Source organism: Triturus cristatus, chromosome 9 (genome assembly GCF_964204655.1).
Source record: "Triturus cristatus chromosome 9, aTriCri1.1, whole genome shotgun sequence".
Taxonomy (NCBI): Eukaryota; Metazoa; Chordata; class Amphibia; order Caudata; family Salamandridae; genus Triturus; species Triturus cristatus.
In genome coordinates, this window is record NC_140592.1 from 1,227,846,429 (window position 1) to 1,227,863,912 (window position 17,484).

The window sequence follows — 17,484 nt, forward strand, 5'->3', positions numbered from 1 at the left end:
CAAAAGGACCTGGCCACTCATCTTCAATAGTTACTTTGGATCAACTGTCATCACTTTGCACACAATCTTGTTGCCACTCAATACAAATCACTGCATTCATCTATCCCCCAAAAACTTGATGCCATTCAAAACCTCAGCAAATTCCACCCACGTACATTATACCAAGTACTGTGCTGAAACATTCACCACCATTTGAGGAAAAATCATCACCTCTTCAGTCTTCACAAGCTGTCTTTCCCTATCATTCAAGAAGTAACTCCTTGACCACTTTCTGGAAAAATGCTAATTCGAACCCTTTGCATAAGTCCATAGCTGCTGGACTCCTCTGGCTAGCCAACTACTTCAACAAGCAGTGGAATCAAAGCGCCAAAGATACACAGAGGTCTTCCACACAGAGTAATGTATTATTCTGGGATCAGACGAAACACCAACACAGATACCACTCAACAACATTGTGGAATTACTTCCTGATTAGCCCAGATGAAAACACCTTGACCATGCACATCCTACTGGACATGTTGACAGCCTCTGGCACAAACCTTCATATAACAGCATATAACAGAATACACAAGGCCAATGATACCTCAGAGGACACCATAAGATGGTTCATGACCTAGTCCCACAAGGGACAACAAGATAAACAGTGTGCATTCTTCTTAGTTCTTTTCCAGTTTTGTACAGGGTTACCCCCGGTTTCCTCCTCTCTTCTGTCCTTCAAAATCTTTCTGCTCCTCCTCATGCCCCTCATGATTCCAATGATATCTTGGTGTTCCACCAGAATATCGACTACAGAATATTGTGGGGCCAAAATATCATGGCAACCCTCCTGAGGACCAAAATATTGTGCATATAAATTTATGCAGGTAAGCATATGTTGAATATATTGAACTTCATATATCTGTACTTTGACAAGGTATGCGAAGGATAATACATCTGTACTTGGCTACATGCATGTCTTTATATTTTGGTCCTCAATAATTTTGACGTGATATTTTGCGCCCATGATATTTTTGTCCTTGATATTCTGTCATACAACTGATATCTTGTGGCATCGCTATTCTGAAGATGCTCAAATCTACCTTAAAGCCAGATGCTTCCAGGACCAATTCAGTACAGTGAACACAGTCCTATTTGGAGCAGAATGCTAGCTGGGAAGGAGCAGTAAAGTTAGCTACTGTATACAATATTTAACAAAAAGAGGGTGGGGGGCTCTTGACACCCACCATCTTTAACTGCACTGCAGGAAAGGTGATGCTTAGGAGAGGTTCAGTCCCCATAACAGTAATTCATGGAATGCAGATAGACGCTACCGTAAGCAGGGGGGCTTTGGTGGTGGGGAGAGGATGGGGGTTAAGATTTTAGGATACATTTCCTACACAGGATATTTTGTGACTTTACTGCTCCAGCAGAGTTATCAGTTTTCAGAGATTGCTCTCACTTCATACCTTTCCATAGGTCCAGCCCAGTTCTATCTTATTCATGCCCCACAGCTCGTGGATGTTTTCAGCCAGTTTATCTCGGATCTTCTCCAGGTGAGGGGGTAGGACAATCTGGAAAAAAACAGATTTATAGATTAAGTGTACATGTTACCGCCTTAGAATGTAGTTCTTCTCCCTAACGGTCCACCCCATAAAAATATCTCAAACTGAAACATTAGCCCATGTAGGGCATACACAAGGAATGCCCAAAGTACGTTTAATAATGAGGAGAGGAGTTGGCCTAACGGCAGGGCGGTCGACCTCGGATCTGAGGAACCGGGTTCGAGTCTCGGCAATGACGCTGAACATCCTGTGATTCTGGGCAAAACGCTTAATCTCCCCGTACCTAACAAAAATGAATGTGTTCTCATGTAACGCAACCGGAGCTCATGTAAAGCGTTCGATACCCGATACTTTCGGGTCAAGTTTGCGCTATATAAAACTCTGAAAAAGGATAGTCACTGATTTTGTAGATCAATTCCATTTAGATTAGTGTATTTAAATGTATATTGCATGGATAGCCTGAGAGTCTGGCATGTATGTATGTATGTATGTATCTGGCCCTCCTGGGCATACGTTGGACACCCCGGGACTTGCCAAGCCTATTTCTCAAGATAAGTGACTTGGTTTGTTTGTGTTCCCCTAGCTGGTCATAATCATTATGACAATGTCATGGCTGCACCCCGACTAAATTGATTTGTTATAAAGTAGATTTCTCTGTATAAAAAGTTACTTAGGACACATGAAAGGGAAACTGAGCACTGTACAATATACAGAAACCGATTTGGAAAGTTTAAAGGCATCTCCCAACATGGACTGGTTGGGAATACTTCAACTATCATGCCAAGTGTAAATAAAAGTAAGAAATAATGTTCACCCAAAGGGTATTGTGGCACTAAATAACAGATGTTTGTTCCCAACTCAATGGTACTCATTTTGTCGACCTCAGAAGGATGAGGTCAAACACAGGCCCCTACAGTATACGCATTAGTCCACTAAACCACCAAACCACCACACCCGGCTACATGCGCTGTAGAATGCAGAAAACAGACGTTTGCAGACATGGCTAACACTCTTTCTATAGCACAATGCTGTCACGTGACCTCTTAACCTTGCCATTACCTTGCAATCCTTCCTCAGGAGCTTCATAGCCCAAGACGCAAGCAGCCCACTGCCAGTCTGCAGATTTTCACTGAGGGACACACAGGTGTTGGCGCCAATGGCTCAAATGGCTCCAATCAAAAAGCTTTACACCGATATTTCAGTGTTTACATGGCTAAAACATTAACACTGACCATGCCAATAGCTCTGAGACCTATTTTTTTTCCCAAAACTTGTTTTTAATTATCCATCTGCAGTGTCCCCTCTCATCATCCCCACTGCAGTATCCCCACAGTCTGGACTCATTGAGTAAGTGTATGTGCTGCTGTCTCTGACCCGCATTTCTTCCCAACCGTGCCTCCTGCACCATAACTCCTCTAAGTCTGAACATTTATACGGTGGAGCTGCGCGCCCCGGCTCTCCGGGGGCTCCAGCTGAGTGGACGGTACCTGGCTGGTGTCGACAGGGCAGGGGATGAAGGAGGCCTGGGAGAGGAGCTTGGTGGTTCCCAGCAGATCTCGCACGCCCTCGATGTCTCTCTTGTACTCCTTCACGGGCTCGATTCGCATCTTCTCTTTGGGCAGCAGCGCCTCGTAGCAGGGAGCGTAGCCAGCGGGGGGCAAGAACTTGAACTCCCCATGGCGGCCACCCAGCAGGAACCGAACCCTGAAACGATAAAGAGAGTGAGATGGGGGCTCACAGAGGGGGAGGAAGAATGGTCAAACTTAGCAAAGGTGGCCAAAGACTCTTAACATTACAAGAAATACAACTTAGGGATCAGATCGCTGCAAAACGCAATACATTTTCAATGATACATTGTCTGCCCAGTGCTTTATGGCACGCTGTCCTGGGACGGCAGAGAGTGATGGGAACAATGTCACAGCAGACTGGGCATTAGTGTCTCCCAATAGTCTAGGCCACGCTGTCCTAGGACGGCGGAGGATGATGGGAACAATGTTACAGCAGACTGGGGATTAGTGTCTCCCAATGCTCTAGGCCACGCTGTCCTAGGACGGAGGAGAGTGATGTCCTATTACTTACCGGTAATCTTCATTACTCCTGGTCCCGTAGTCCTCGTCCCATTCCTTACAAAGTGGAGATTACTTTCTCCGTGACAGAAAAAAAAAACAGGAGCATGCTGGGATACCTAACCCACTCCCTCCCGCTGGGAGTACATAAGCGGTACCAGCCCAGCATGCAGCCTGAAAATACCAAGCCAACAACCGGAAGGCCGGCCGCCAGGGAGGGAGGGAGGGAAGTAAGGAATGGGACGAGGACTACGGGACCAGGAGTAATGAAGATTACCGGTAAGTAATAGGACATTACCCCCAGTTCCCTCCGTCCTCGTCCCATTCCTTACAAAGTGGAGAATACCAAAGCAGAGAACCCGGCCTACCGGAACCCCACCAAAGCCAGGGTCACCAGACCGAGAAAAACGGACCCCAACAGAAGCAATAGGGAGCCCACAAGAAAAGCAGGCAGGAGAACACAACCAGCCATGCCTCCAACCAAGCCGAAAAGAACCCAGACCCCAAAAGAAGCAGGGGACTAGCAAGAAAGGACCGCAAACGAACACAAGACCCCCCAGGAAAGCCCGAAGGAGGCCCCGCACTCAGAAGCAAGACCCAAGGAAACCCCCAGAGGGGCAGAAAGAGAAACCACCACCCCTAACCACCAGGGAAAGGGAACCCCGGAGAAGCGGAAGCGCCCCAAAGGAGCAATCCAACCAGGAAGGACAAACAACCCGGGAGAAAAACCACCAAGGGAGAAGCCCACAGCCCCAGGCAGCACCAAGCAGCTGCAGCAAATGGGACAAAACAGCACAACCAGGCCCAACGCAGAGCACCCGAGAGCATGACGCACAGGGAGACACGCCAAAGACCCAGGAAGGAACATAGTAGGGCAAGCCAGAGAGCGAACCCCCCAGAACAGAGAAGAAGGCGACCCACAGCCGGACCAATCCACAAACACCACACCAAGAGGCGAGGGGAATGAAGAGGAGAACGAAGAGGCACGTCAAACTCGGAAAACACCGAGCGCGACCATTCACAGGACCAACCCCAACACATCAGGGGAAGACACCCGCAGAGCCTCAAAGACCGAAGAGGAAAGGACAGAAGGCCCAGGCCAAAAGGCAGGAAGACAAGCCGTCAACCCCAGCAGAGACACCGGAAGGCCGCAGCCAAGGCCGCCACGTCGGGAGAAAAAAAACCCGGTCACAGGAACCAGTCAAAAGGCCAGGACCGAGGCAACCAAAGGCAGGAGACACAGGGACACGAACCCAGGAACCCACCTAAGCAAGGCCAGGGAGAGCAACAAGCGCCACCCAAAGCAGACTCCACACACGGTCAGCGAACAGCCAGGAGAGAACAACCAAGGGCCGAACACAAAATCGGGGAAATAAACCCCAGAACCGGAAAGGAGAAATCCCCACCAACCAAGAGCCGACCCATAGGTCAGGAGGACACCAAGGAACCTCCTAAGGCATACCCCAAAAAGGGGCGAAACAGGAACGACCAACAAGGAGGCCAACAGCCCAACAACGCAGGCAGCCCAGAAGACCCAAGAAGCCAACCGGACAACGGACAAGCCAGCCAGCCCGGAGGCCCCAAATTGGAGCAGCAGAACCCGAAAGGAGAGGCAAAGGGTCAACCGACCCAAACCCAAAAACCCCAAACAAGAAGGGACCAGGGACCGGCACCAAAGCAAGCCAAGCCACCAAGAGAGGAGAAGCAGCCGGGGAACAGAGAGGGAGACCGGCAAGCCACAACTGGCAACCAACACAGAGGTCACAGCACACCAGCCAGGCGCAAAGGAGCAGCTCAGGAAAGAACACAGGACCAACCCGGCACCCAGACCAACAGGGCCAGAACCACCGGCCAGCAAGAGGCCAAAAAGAGGCCCAAAGCACCAGAGAACGAGCGGCCAGGGAAGAACCCAGGCAGGGACCCAGGCAGGGAACCCGCAAAGGAAGGCCCAAAAACAAGGACCAGAGGGAGGAAACACATCAGCACCCCGGAACACCCCCGGCACCCCCAAACCAAAGGAGAGGAGCCCGGAGAAACCAAAGGCGCACAACCCCCGGGGGGAGCGGGCACACACCCAAAAAGGGAAGAACAAAGCACGCAGAGCCAGCAAGAGCAACGGCCAGAGACACCACAGGCCGAAAGCAGGCCGTACGGGAGCGAGAAACCCCCAAGCCCAAGGAAAAGGCCCACAAGGGGAAAACCAGAGCCCCAGGACCCAGGCAAAGCCAACCACCAGCACAAGGCCGAAAAGAGGAGCGGGGACGTAGCAACGTGGCCCACACACTACGGGAGGCTAGACCACAACCGGCAGTCCCACCAACAAAACCACTGGCCAAGCCCAAGATAAGGCACGGCGAGGAGGACATCGGGAGCGGCACCCAAAGCATGAAAGAAGGACACAGGGCAACCCGAACCCATAAACAGGGAGAGGCCCAGAAGCAGTGCACCCAAGAAACAAGGAACCACCCAGGCAGAAGCCAAGGAAGACCCACAACCCCCAGCCACCACAGGAGGCAAAGGAGCGGCAGCGAGAGGCAAACGACCGCAAGCCACAAAGAAGAGACACGAGGGAAAAGGAAACCACAACAGGAAACCAAACCCCATCAGTCAACCCAGCGCACCACAACACAGCACCAGGCAAGAGGGAAGAGGCAAGCAGCAACACCAGCCAGAAAGCCCACCAGGAAAGCCCCGGAGTCAACAGCCAACCAAGGCCAAGACCCACCGGAACAGAGGGAAGGCACAACAGCCCCTTCCCCCCCCCCCCCGAGAACCCAAGAAACAGGGAGTCCGGAAGCAACAAGGACCCAGATGCAGGATGCAAGAAGCAACCCAGCCAAACACAAGCAGAGGCCAAGCGCAAAGTGGAGGATCCTCAGACGGGGGAACACCGGGGGCCACAGGCCCACCCCCCCCGACCACAACCAGCACGAAGTACACCCACAGGGAACCTGCCGGGGAAGGAGCCCACCAACCCAGGCAGGAAGATACGCCGGAGGGCAGGAGAGAGCGGACGCAAGGGCACCGGCGTGCCCAGCCGCAACACCAAGACAGGAGCAGGCGCCAGCAGGGAGGGAAGGCCACAGGCCAGGAAACCCCACACGTTGAAGCTCAGAGCACCGGACAGGCACAGGGGGGCAGAAATAAACAAGGCACCCCGAGCACGGGCCACACCAACACCCCTGGAAGGACGCAAGAAGCGCCCAGCAGCCTGAGCCGCAGGCAGGCACCCAGACAGGCACGCACCAGGGCTGGCCATAAAAGAACAGCAGGAACCAACAGGGCGGACAGGCAGCAGGCTGAAGAAACCGTGCGAACAGACAACCAAGCACCAACCAGGGGGAAACAGAAGCACGCAGGGCAGGAAGGCAGGAAGCCCACAGGACAGAGGAACGAACCAGGACGAACCTCACCAGAAAATGAAAATAGCCCAGGGGAGCAGAAGCGAGCACAGGGGAACGGGGGACAGCCACAGCACCCGCCCGCCCCGGCACACCCCCAGCAGTGGAAAACAGGGAGCCAAGGCCGCAGGCCAGCACAGCAGAAGAGCGCAGCACATGGAAGAAAGAAAAACGGCACCCACCAGGGGGACAGGCCAACCCCATAAAACAGAGACCGTCCCCCAACCCCTCCGCCCAGACGCCATTCAGCAACAAGCGTCGAGCAAGCGGAAACAAGGAGCTTTAAAGATGAGTGAGAAACTTTGCCACCTTATGCGACTCTGACAGAGTGTGCGGGACTCGAACCCTTGTCCTGTGAGACCCTTTACAACCGTAGGCACAAGACTCACCATTGAGCTATAGCTCCTGATGACAGGGAACCCAGAACCGGAGAAGGAAGCACCCCCCCCCCCCCGCAGCATCGGGAAGCAAGGCAGGGACACAGCGCAGAAAGCCACGCAACGCCCCCAACCCAGCAAGCAGGAACAGAGAGCACCAGAAGCCAGCACGGACAAACCCCAACAGGAATCAACCAGCAAACGGTGAGACCTAGAGGACGCCAGGCCCCAGAGTAAAAAATCGCCAGGCAGCAAGCACGGCGAGAATACCCCCGAAGCAGCCAAGCAAGACCCCCAGCCGAGACCGCCGAAGCAGCCCACCGTGCACAGCCAGACCCAGCAGGCAAAGCACAGAGACAGAGGAACAAGCATGGAAGAAATCGGAACCGCTATGCGGTACTCACCACAGGGGCAGGAAGAGCACACCAAAAGCGCCCTGCCCCCAAGACCCAGCCCAGGCGCCCTCCAAGACACCAGCGCCGGGCGAGGAAGAGAGCTGCAGCCACCGATCAGACATTGACCCCCATCAAGCATCGTCCCTGCACCAACCTCAGGAACAGCAGGGGCACTGGTAGGAAAGGAGGCGAGCAGCACACCAAGGGAGACCAGGAGCACCGCCAGGCGCAGCCCCTGGGCTCCCATCTCATCCACAGCAGCGCGTCTTCCAGCCAGGCCAAGCCGTAGGAGGACGCGCGCGGTAACCCGGAAGGAATCCGGACATCCGGCGCCCCAGCCGCAAAGGGCCGGGCGCCAATCAACGCGACTCCCAGCAAGCCCAGCAGGCCAGGAGACGCGGAAGAGGATGTCGAGGACAGCCCAGCAGCCCCACGAGACATCCAACGAAGAAATCACAGGTAAGATCAGCACGTCCTAATCTGTCGGAAGACAGAAAAAAAGAACAGGCTGCATGCTGGGCTGGTACCGCTTATGTACTCCCAGCGGGAGGGAGTGGGTTAGGTATCCCAGCATGCTCCTGTTTTTTTTTTCTGTCGCGGAGATAGTAATCTCCACTTTGTAAGGAATGGGACGAGGACGGAGGGAACTGGGGGTAATGGGAACAATGTCACAGCAGACTGGGTTTTAGGGTCTCCCAGTGCTCTAGGCCACGCTGTCCTAGGACGGAGGAGAGTGATAGGAACAATGTCACAGCAGACTGGGTATTAGTGTCTCCCAATGCTCTAGACCACGCTGTCCTAGGACGGCGAAGACTGATGGGAACAATGTCACAGCAGACTGGGGATTAGTGTCTCCCAATGCTCTAGGCCATCCTGTCCTAGGACGGCAGAGAATGATGGGAACAATGTCACAGCAGACTGGGGATTAGTGTCTCCCAATGCTCTAGATCACGCTGTCCTAGGACGGCGGAGACTGATAGGAACAATGTCACAGCAGACTGGGTATTAGTGTCTCCCAATGCTCTAGGCCACGCTGTCCTAGGACGGAGGAGAGTGATGGGAACAATGTCACATCAGACTGGGCATTAGTGTCTGCCCAGTGCTCTAGGCCACGCAGTCCTAGGATGGCGGAGAGTGATGGGAGCCGTGTCACAGTAGACTGGGTATTAGTGTCTCCCAATGCTCTAGGCCACGCTGTCCTAGGAAGGCGGAGAGTGATGGGAACAATGTCACAGCAGACTGGGTATTAGGGTCTCCCAATGCTCTAGGCCACACTGTCCTAGGACGGCGGAGACTGATAGGAACAATGTCACAGTAGGCTGGGTATTAGGGTCTCCCAATGCTCTAGGCCACGCTGTCCTAGGAAGGCGGAGAGTGATGGGAACAATGTCACAGCAGACTGGGTATTAGTGTCTGCCCCGTGCTCTAGGGCAAGCTGTCCTAGGACGGATGAGTGATGGGAACAATGTCACAGTAGGCTGGGTATTAGTGTCTGCCCAGTGCTCTAGGCCACGCTGTCCTAGGACGGCAGAGACTGATGGGAACAATGACTTGTTTGGGCTAATCACGTTCAAGGATTGTTTTCGTGAGAGATTATTTAATGTACCCAGAAGGCTTTTTGAGCTTCGTCACGATAAAGGCTGGAACATGCGAAATTGGAGAAGGGGACGTGAGAACTCCCTCCTGCTAGGGAATGCTTACTTGAAAGCTGGCCAGGCCAGTTCTGGTAAGATTCCTCTGGCGCGGGGGGAGGTCTCTCTCGAACCTTCTGGTGTTTTGAGATTATAAAGCTGAGGGTTGTTGACTTAGAACCTGGGAGTTTGGAATCCGAATGGGGACGGACGCGTCCACTTTGGCGAGACCCTGGTTGCTGAGGCTCTTAACCCCGGCTGTTTAATTCCCCCAGCCAGGAGTGGGCTAAGATGCAGTGTTTGCACCAGGTGAAGTATTGAGTTTTGACTAGTGCCATTGTGATGCGTGGTTCCAGTGGCTGTGGTCATTTGAGGTGCTTGAGCTTTGATTATTGCCATTGTGATGTTTGGCCAGTGGCTCTGATCATTTGAGGTGCTTGAGCTTTGATTATTGTCATTGTGATGTTTGGCCTGTAGCTCTGACCGTTTGAGGTGTTTTCTTTGTGATGTGTGAGTGAGTTGAGGTGCACATCCAAAGTAATAATTTGATGTATATATATCTTTCTGATCTCTTGCAGGACGTCCAGCATATTATATTTTCTTGAGTCTTGTTTCATATTATTTGCTGCTTGTTTATTCATGGTAATACTCATGCATTTAACTGCTACATTTACAAACTGTGTTATTATTGCTTGCATATAAATATATATATCTCTTTGTGTATTTTAATTTTGTGCATTTGGCATCTGGGAAAGCCTTTCTGTTAGAGAGCATTGTGTAAAATAAAACCCCAAGCCTTATTCTAAAAGAGAGAGAGTCTTTGCATTTTGTAAAATAAAACCCTTTTCTAAAGGTGTTGTTTGTATTGTTTAATGTCTCCTGCTTCGCCCTGTGGGTTTGAGCTACCGTGTGGAAGATTCTGTATTATCTGAGAGGCGAAAGCAGGACAATGATCTTTGTGTGTTTCAAACATTTAAATTGCCTTTAAGTACCTCCCCCTAGCACTTACGTCACTTTGACACTACCTCTCATATAATGTTTGATCGCATGTCTGTGCGGCTATAAGGTTTATAAGATCCCAAAGGCGAGACCTATTGGCTATGCCAATGCTTGTATTTCTTATTGGGGCTACTGTTGTCCTCTCAAGGGAACTATTCCATGCAATCACTCCAAGTATTTTGAGGCACATTGAGTTAGGTGTGATCATTAGTGGGGGCTATGGGAGGAGCAAATGGTTGATGGAATGAAAAGAAACTGTGTCAAGTGACAGGAATATGGTTTCAAAGAATGAGAGACTAAAGCATATGCGATTCAGACTCGTCTACGTATTCGGGAGGCGTGCCAGAGGTGGAAGGGAAGGATATGGTCATTCAAAAGCAATAAAAGAGAGAAGACTTGAAAATTTAAGTCAAGGTCAATATTTCCTGCAGGATTTTAGGAATATAGTAGTTGGAGACTTTTTGAAACAGCCAAATGGGATGCTGCTCGTTCTGTATGTGAGTAGATCTGAAGGGCAGTTCAGAATATTAGTGCTGGGGCAGGGTCCCTCTTGTTAGAGGTACCCACCCCAGCCCTACTGGTCTTTAACTGGGCACACCTCTCTATCTGTAAATAATAAAGTTTACCACTGGCCTCTGAAGGCCTGCGCTGCCTGCACCCTGCGCACCAGTGCAGCTGTGTAAAAGCCTGGCTCTCCTAACTTTAGGCCCCATTGCATGAACGCTTCCGGCACCTGGAGTAGGCTTCTCGGGTACCCATGGAGGGTGTGCAGTCATGGTGTGCTCAGCTATAAATAGCAGAGAGCAAAGACGTGAAAGCAATCACCTAGGACTCAGTAGATTTCATTCACCTGTAAAAGCGGCCGCGCTCTCCCATGGGCCACACTCCGGCTCTAGGCCACCTGCCCCTGCTCTCCATCCAGTGAACGTGAGACAAGAGGGCTGGCCTTCGGTGGTGGGGACTCTAATCCCATGCTCCACGCACGCACATCTGGGCCCACGCAAGGATAAACCATGCACTCCACGCACGACACCACAGACAACGTACCTCGCTCTCTGCTATCAGAGATAGCAATGGTATAAGGGGCACATCATGGTAGTGAACAAGAGAAGGGCCCGGTGGCCACCAAAGAAGCCAGGGATGGAGGCCTGTTTTGGTGCCAGAGGGGGGAAAAGTATCCTGTGGGGGTAGACCCTTTCTCAACTTTGAGAAATTATTTACACACACAAATACACACACCAGGAAATCATAAAATAAGACTAGTTCACGGTTCCCTGTGAAATATGGATTTATTTTATTTTATTTTGAAGGATTTATATAGCGCAGACATGACCCTTGCGGGTATCAGAGCGCTGTACAAGAAATAAGGAGATAGGTGAAATCGAAATACATACAAAACATTCTTGGTTATGATATTCAAACAATGGTAGCTGTTCCAACAAAAAACACAAATAGTTACATGACTGTATCTATAGATCAGGTGAATTTAGTCAGGAGAATAGATTTCACTTCATTTTTTAAGGATGCCGCGTGAGGGTTTTGTGTTTTTTTTGGGGGTAAGGCATTCCATATCCTAGGGGCCATGCCTGAGAAGGAGCGGTTAGATGTTTTCTTCTTGGTGAATCGTTGTGGTTTCAGTAAAAGGTTATCAGAACTCCTGTTGGTTCTGCTCCCACCAGATGGAATTAATTTCTCTGCAAGGTATCGTGGTGTTTTTTGATGCAAAGCCTTGTGTGTCATACAGGCAATTTTCAAATGGATTCTGGCTTCAAAGGGTAGCCAGTTAAGGGCATGTAAGTCCGGGGAGATGTGACAGTTTCTTTTGGAGCCGGTGATTAGTCTGGCGGCTGTGTTGATTGATGCTCTTAGTGGGGCTGTACTTGCTTTGGGAAGGCTGCAGAGAGCGACACTCTCATATTCTACTCTGGGGATTACTAAGGTTTGGACTGCTTGTTTAAAGTCTTTAACTGGTATGTAGGGCTTCAATCTTCTTAAAGTGTTCATCTGAAAGTTTGCTCCTTTAGTTGCTGCACTGATGTGCTTCCGCATATTTTGCTTATTGTCCAGAGTTATGCCTAGTGATTTGGCAGAATCGATCAAGAGCGGTTGACCATCAAGTGCTGTTAAGTGCTTCATCCATTCCATTATGGTGGTTGTTTGGCTGGGGGGCGCTATTAGAAGGAATTCTGTCTTTAAGGTGTTTAGTTTCAAGTGGTTCTTTGCCAGCCAGGTCTGCGTTTTTTGGAGTGTTGAGTTGAGGGCCTTGATGTCCTCAAGTGAGTGTACCTTAATGTAGAGTTGTGTGTCGTCTGCATACATATGGTATTGGACTTTTGATGAGCTGAGAAGCTCGGTGAGTGGTTCCATAAACAAGTTGAAGAGTGTCGGGGAGAGGGAAGATCCTTGGGGTACTCCTAGATTGACCAGAGTGGGTAAAGATAAAGATTGATTGGACTTGAATCTTTGTGTTCTGTTTTGAAGGAAGGAAATGAACCAGTTGAGAACCGTTCCCGATAGTCCCATTCTGAATTTCAGGAGGTCGATTAAATTGTCGTGTTTGACAGTGTCGAAGGCGGAGGATAGGTCCAGCAGGATTAGTAGACAGGCTTAGTTATGGTCCAGTGTTTTTAAAGCGTCATCAATTATGTGGGTCATGGCAGTTTCGGTGCTGTGCCCAGATCGAAAGCCAGATTGTGATCAATGTGGTAGGTAAGTTGCGTGTGAACACATTTTTCTAATAGTTTGGCCAGTGTAGGGATGTTGGATATATGGCGATAGTTATTTAGGTCTGTTGGGTCCGCCAATGGTTTCTTTAATATGGGGGAAACCTGACCAGCTTTGAGGATGTCAGGGATGGTTCCTTACAGCAGAGAGGTGTTTATAATCCTGGTCCATAGAGGCACTAATGTCGGTATGAAGTCTTTTAGGAGGGATGCTGGGAGTGGGTCAGAGAAGTGAGTGGAGGGGTTTAAAGCCTTGAGTATTTTTAGAATAGAATCCTCACTGTAGAGGTTGAATGAGGACCAGTTTGCGTTGTTTTTGAGGTCGAGCTTTACAGAGCAGCTAGATGGGTTCCTGAAGGGAGACCTTGAGGCGATCAAGTGAGGGTCGGTAAGTGCTGATTGGTCATTCCGTAGGTCTATCATTAAGTTTTCAGATTTAGTTATGAAATGGGTGGCGAATGCCTCGCAGTTAGGAAGAGATTCATCAAAAATCAAGAGATTTCATCAACGTATTGACAATAGGCCAAGCTTAACCATTGTCAGAGCTACTACGATTAAGCGGCATGGAGGAAAAATCATGCAGCAAGGCTATCTTTTCTTCATTTTCTAGCAGTGTTATTTCATCAATTTTTTTGTGAAACCTGCAAATTATGTGGAAATTATGTTCAAATGCAGTAAATCCATTATTATGTGGTAAACGATGCTGCCACAGATTCACATAAACCCATTGTCCTCACCACTGTCTTTGCATGTAGCTGCGCTAGGGGGAGCAAGCGGGGCAGAGCAAGAGTTCCTAAGTATAGCTGCTGAGGTTCTCGTCCCAGTGGCGCAGCTAAACCTTTTGCCGGTAAGTGCGAAGAGCGAGGGGGTGTTTGGTGGGGAAACAGACCCCGATGAGGGTTAAAGTGCCACTGCCCCCAAAACTCGTGCCGCCCAGATGGACTGCACCCCTACCCCTATTCCCACCTCCCCGCCCCCCCATCCCGCTACAGCACTGTCTTGTCCCCTGCACTGTTGCACAGACTGGGTGCCCAGCACAACACGATACAAAACACTATGGTTAGGCTCTTTTTTTTTTTTTTAATATTCCACACATTGGATGTGTGATAACACACATATAATGTGTGAAATGCAAGGATAAAGAAAAACATTTCTCCTGTTTTATGCTTCGCACAAGGAGACTTTTTTTTGTTGTTGCGAAAAACTAGATCTGGAGCAATGTAGTGCAAAGCAGAGCATACATAGCTCCATTTGAACTACAAAAAAGGCAACTTTCTAGCACAAAAAGTTGATAACTGGAATTTAAATCCCCTATCAAGACTTTGCGCTACTTTGTAGAGGTGGGCGAGCCATTGAAAGCTCGAGCCAGGCTCGAGCCTGGCTCTGGCTCAGGTAGAGGTCCTGTTGGAACCTAGAGCCCATAACGAGCCGAGCTTCCAAGTGGCTTCTGCCTGCCAACGTCCCTCTAGCCAAGATGTCGCGTTAGGGCTGAAGCTCCGTCGGCTGTGCTGGTGCAGGAAACCAGGGTTCGAGCCTCGAGGTTGCGTCCTAGGGTGACCAACCGTCCGTAAATTTCACGGACAGTCCGTAATTTCGGCCGTCTGTCCGTTGTCCGTGAAGGATTCTTTAACAGACGCTATTTGTCCGTAATTTTAACCAGGCACCGGTCGCACCACCCCAAATGTATGTGTCTTGTAAACTGGAGCCTTGGCCCTTGCAGTGAGGGCTTGAAGGGAGGCGCGCAACGCCATGGGGCTCAAGTGCTTCAAAGCCCCCCCCCCACCTCCCCCTTCGTGTGTGTGCCCCCATGCGCGCGCACACAGACAGTTTTTGAGATTATCGCAGTTGTACCTGAGTACTTCACAGGTCTTTAAAAGACCATTTACATGTTAACGAGGCTTTGTTTATTTTTCACCCCTTCATCTCCAACAGGGGCATGGCGGAAGGCGACAAATCCTGTCTTTGGCCGCGGTAACCTTTGCCGACTGTCCTGCTGCGTGGATATTCTTTTTCTATGCCGTGCAGGAGAAAATAAGTTTGTTTATTTTTATTCACCTTTCCCAACCCCTGCAGCTGCTTATCAGATCAGGCTGCGACACTAAGTTTGACTAATGGAGTAGGTAGGAGAATGTGTCACTATTTGTTTTTCTTTTTAAAATCTGCACAGGCGCAGCAGGATCTGTACTTCGTGTGTGCTTCATTTAATCCGTTTTTATCATTATCATGGCTGATGCAGGACAAACAATAGGACAATAAAAAAAATGCCCAGATAACGCTGGCTATTAATGATCCTGCTGGAGAGAGCAATCATTTCTCTGTTAGTAGTTTTAAATGCAGATGAACTGTATTTTATGCGGAATCTCAGTGGGTTACTGTCATTGTGACAGAGATCCTTGTGTTACTTGCAGTTCAGAAGTTACAATCCTAACATAGGACAGTGACCAATGAACTGTCATCAAAGAGCTGCATGCAAACCTGAATGGTATAGTTAGAACTTCGCGTTTTTTGTTTTGTGATATAGTTAGAACTTCCTCAGTCTTTCATTATTCTAATGTTGCTAAAATGAGTATGTTTGGTCAGATATACATTTTTATCAGTAAAGCCAACCCCTAACCACTGGAGTACTCTTTAAATCCTGAGTTTGTGCTTCTCCAGACCAAACCCTCTTAAAATAACTGCCCACCAGTAAGGATGACATGATTCGTACACCATGTAATCCTCATTGGCTTATGTGACATTCCCTGTAGGCTGATTTACATACTTGTATGATTCGTTGTCTCTGTATAATGTGTGCGTGGTGTAAAGTACTGACACACACTACACTGATCTGAGTAGCGCTACACAACAAATGAAATGCATATGAGAGAGTGGCTACGTAAAGCTGAGGGGCACTGTTGGAGGGTGGCAGTGAGGGAATCCGAGGAGGAGGTAGTGGGAGGGGCTATGAAGCGATGAGGGGCACTGTTGGAGGGTGGCAGTGAGGGAATCCGAGGAAGAGGTAGTGGGAGTGGCTATGGAGCGATGAGGGGCACTGTTGGAGGGTGGCAGTGAGGGAATCCGAGGAAGAGGTCATGGGTGGAGGGGGGAGGAGGGGGGGCTAGGGAGAGATGAGGGGCACTGCTGGAGGATGGTAGTGAGGGATTCTGAGGAGAAGGTCATGAGGGGGAGGGGCTACAGAGAAATGAGGGGCATTGGTAGAGGGTGGCAGTGAGGGAATCTGAGGAGGAGGTCATGAGGGGGAGGGGCTATGGGGAGCTGAGGGGCACTTGTGGCGTATGGCAGTGATTATTGGTGCGGCGCCAAAAAAGACTTTCGCATCAGCGCTAAAACCGGCCCTGTCATGGCCTTTCTGTTTTTGTTTATTTAATTAGCAGTCAGGTCATAAGGGCTACTGTGGAACATACTTTAAAGGGCATGCTAATTATATTTACTGCTATATTCAATGTTTTAAGTTTGAAGGTGATTTTACTGTTTTTACCGGGAAAAATGAAAGTGGAGCCCGATGATGCCTGATATGGGGCTGGGGCCCAAGGTCAGCTGTGAGATAAGGTGCACTGGAGAGGAGTAGTGGATAATCAAGCCTGCAAGGCTGTGCGTTGCGGAGTCTGGGGCCAGGTGGAGGTAGTAATGAAGAGGGATCCTCCATGAAGGCTCGAACAGAGGGAGCCCAAGTAGTGTCACTTGCCTGATACTACCACCTCAGAAACCTCCTCTTCCCATCAAAGGAAAATTACATAGAAAAAACAGTTTTTGAGAGTGATAATATTTAGAAAGAGATTTGGAAAAGAGTGCGATTTACTGGGCCTTGTAAGACTAAGAAGAGATAAAGGAGGGCCCTGAAGCAGGCCTGCCCAGACATATATGCGACAAATCGAGCCCACAGTGGCGCACCCAAATGCACCCTTGGCCCACCCATATAAAAATTCCTGGAGCCGGGCCTGACTCCGATGCCGTTGAGGTCGGGTGTAACAGACTCCGATGCAGTACCAAAGCTCAGATACCCAGCAGCATTGGAGAGGCACAGCGGGATGGCAACCCTCACATCTTCCGCCCTTGATGAGCTGTTAAGAGGTGTTTGAAGGTGACTGAGAGGGGGGGCTGAAGCTTCAGGTGCAGGGGCATCTATTCACATGCAAACAGCCCTGAATGGTCATGTGTCTGCAATTTAGAGGGGCCTCAAACATTCCCTTTCTGCCCAGGGCCCCAAACGTCCTATAACCGGCCCTGATTACACCGAGGCAGCACGTGGTGGTTCTCGTCACAGAGCTTAATTACTGTCACTAAACTTTAAGCAAACCTCGGTTCTTCAAGCATGCAGTCTATAATGTAATAAAATAAAGAAATGGCACAA

General features: G+C 49.9%; 1 protein-coding gene across 4 annotated transcripts in view; it reads right to left on the reverse strand.

Annotated features, from left to right (window-relative positions):
• RYR3 (ryanodine receptor 3) overlaps positions 1–17,484 on the reverse strand; it is a 2,047,168-nt gene that overhangs the window by 1,293,117 nt on the left and 736,567 nt on the right. For all 4 annotated transcript variants that reach the window (XM_085627314.1, XM_085627313.1, XM_085627312.1 and 1 more), the window contains 2 exons: positions 3,029–3,245; positions 1,446–1,550 (listed from right to left, as the gene is read on the reverse strand). In XM_085627314.1, coding sequence (XP_085483440.1) covers positions 1,446–1,550; positions 3,029–3,245 — 322 coding nt within the window. The remainder of the gene's footprint in view (positions 1–1,445; positions 1,551–3,028; positions 3,246–17,484) is intronic.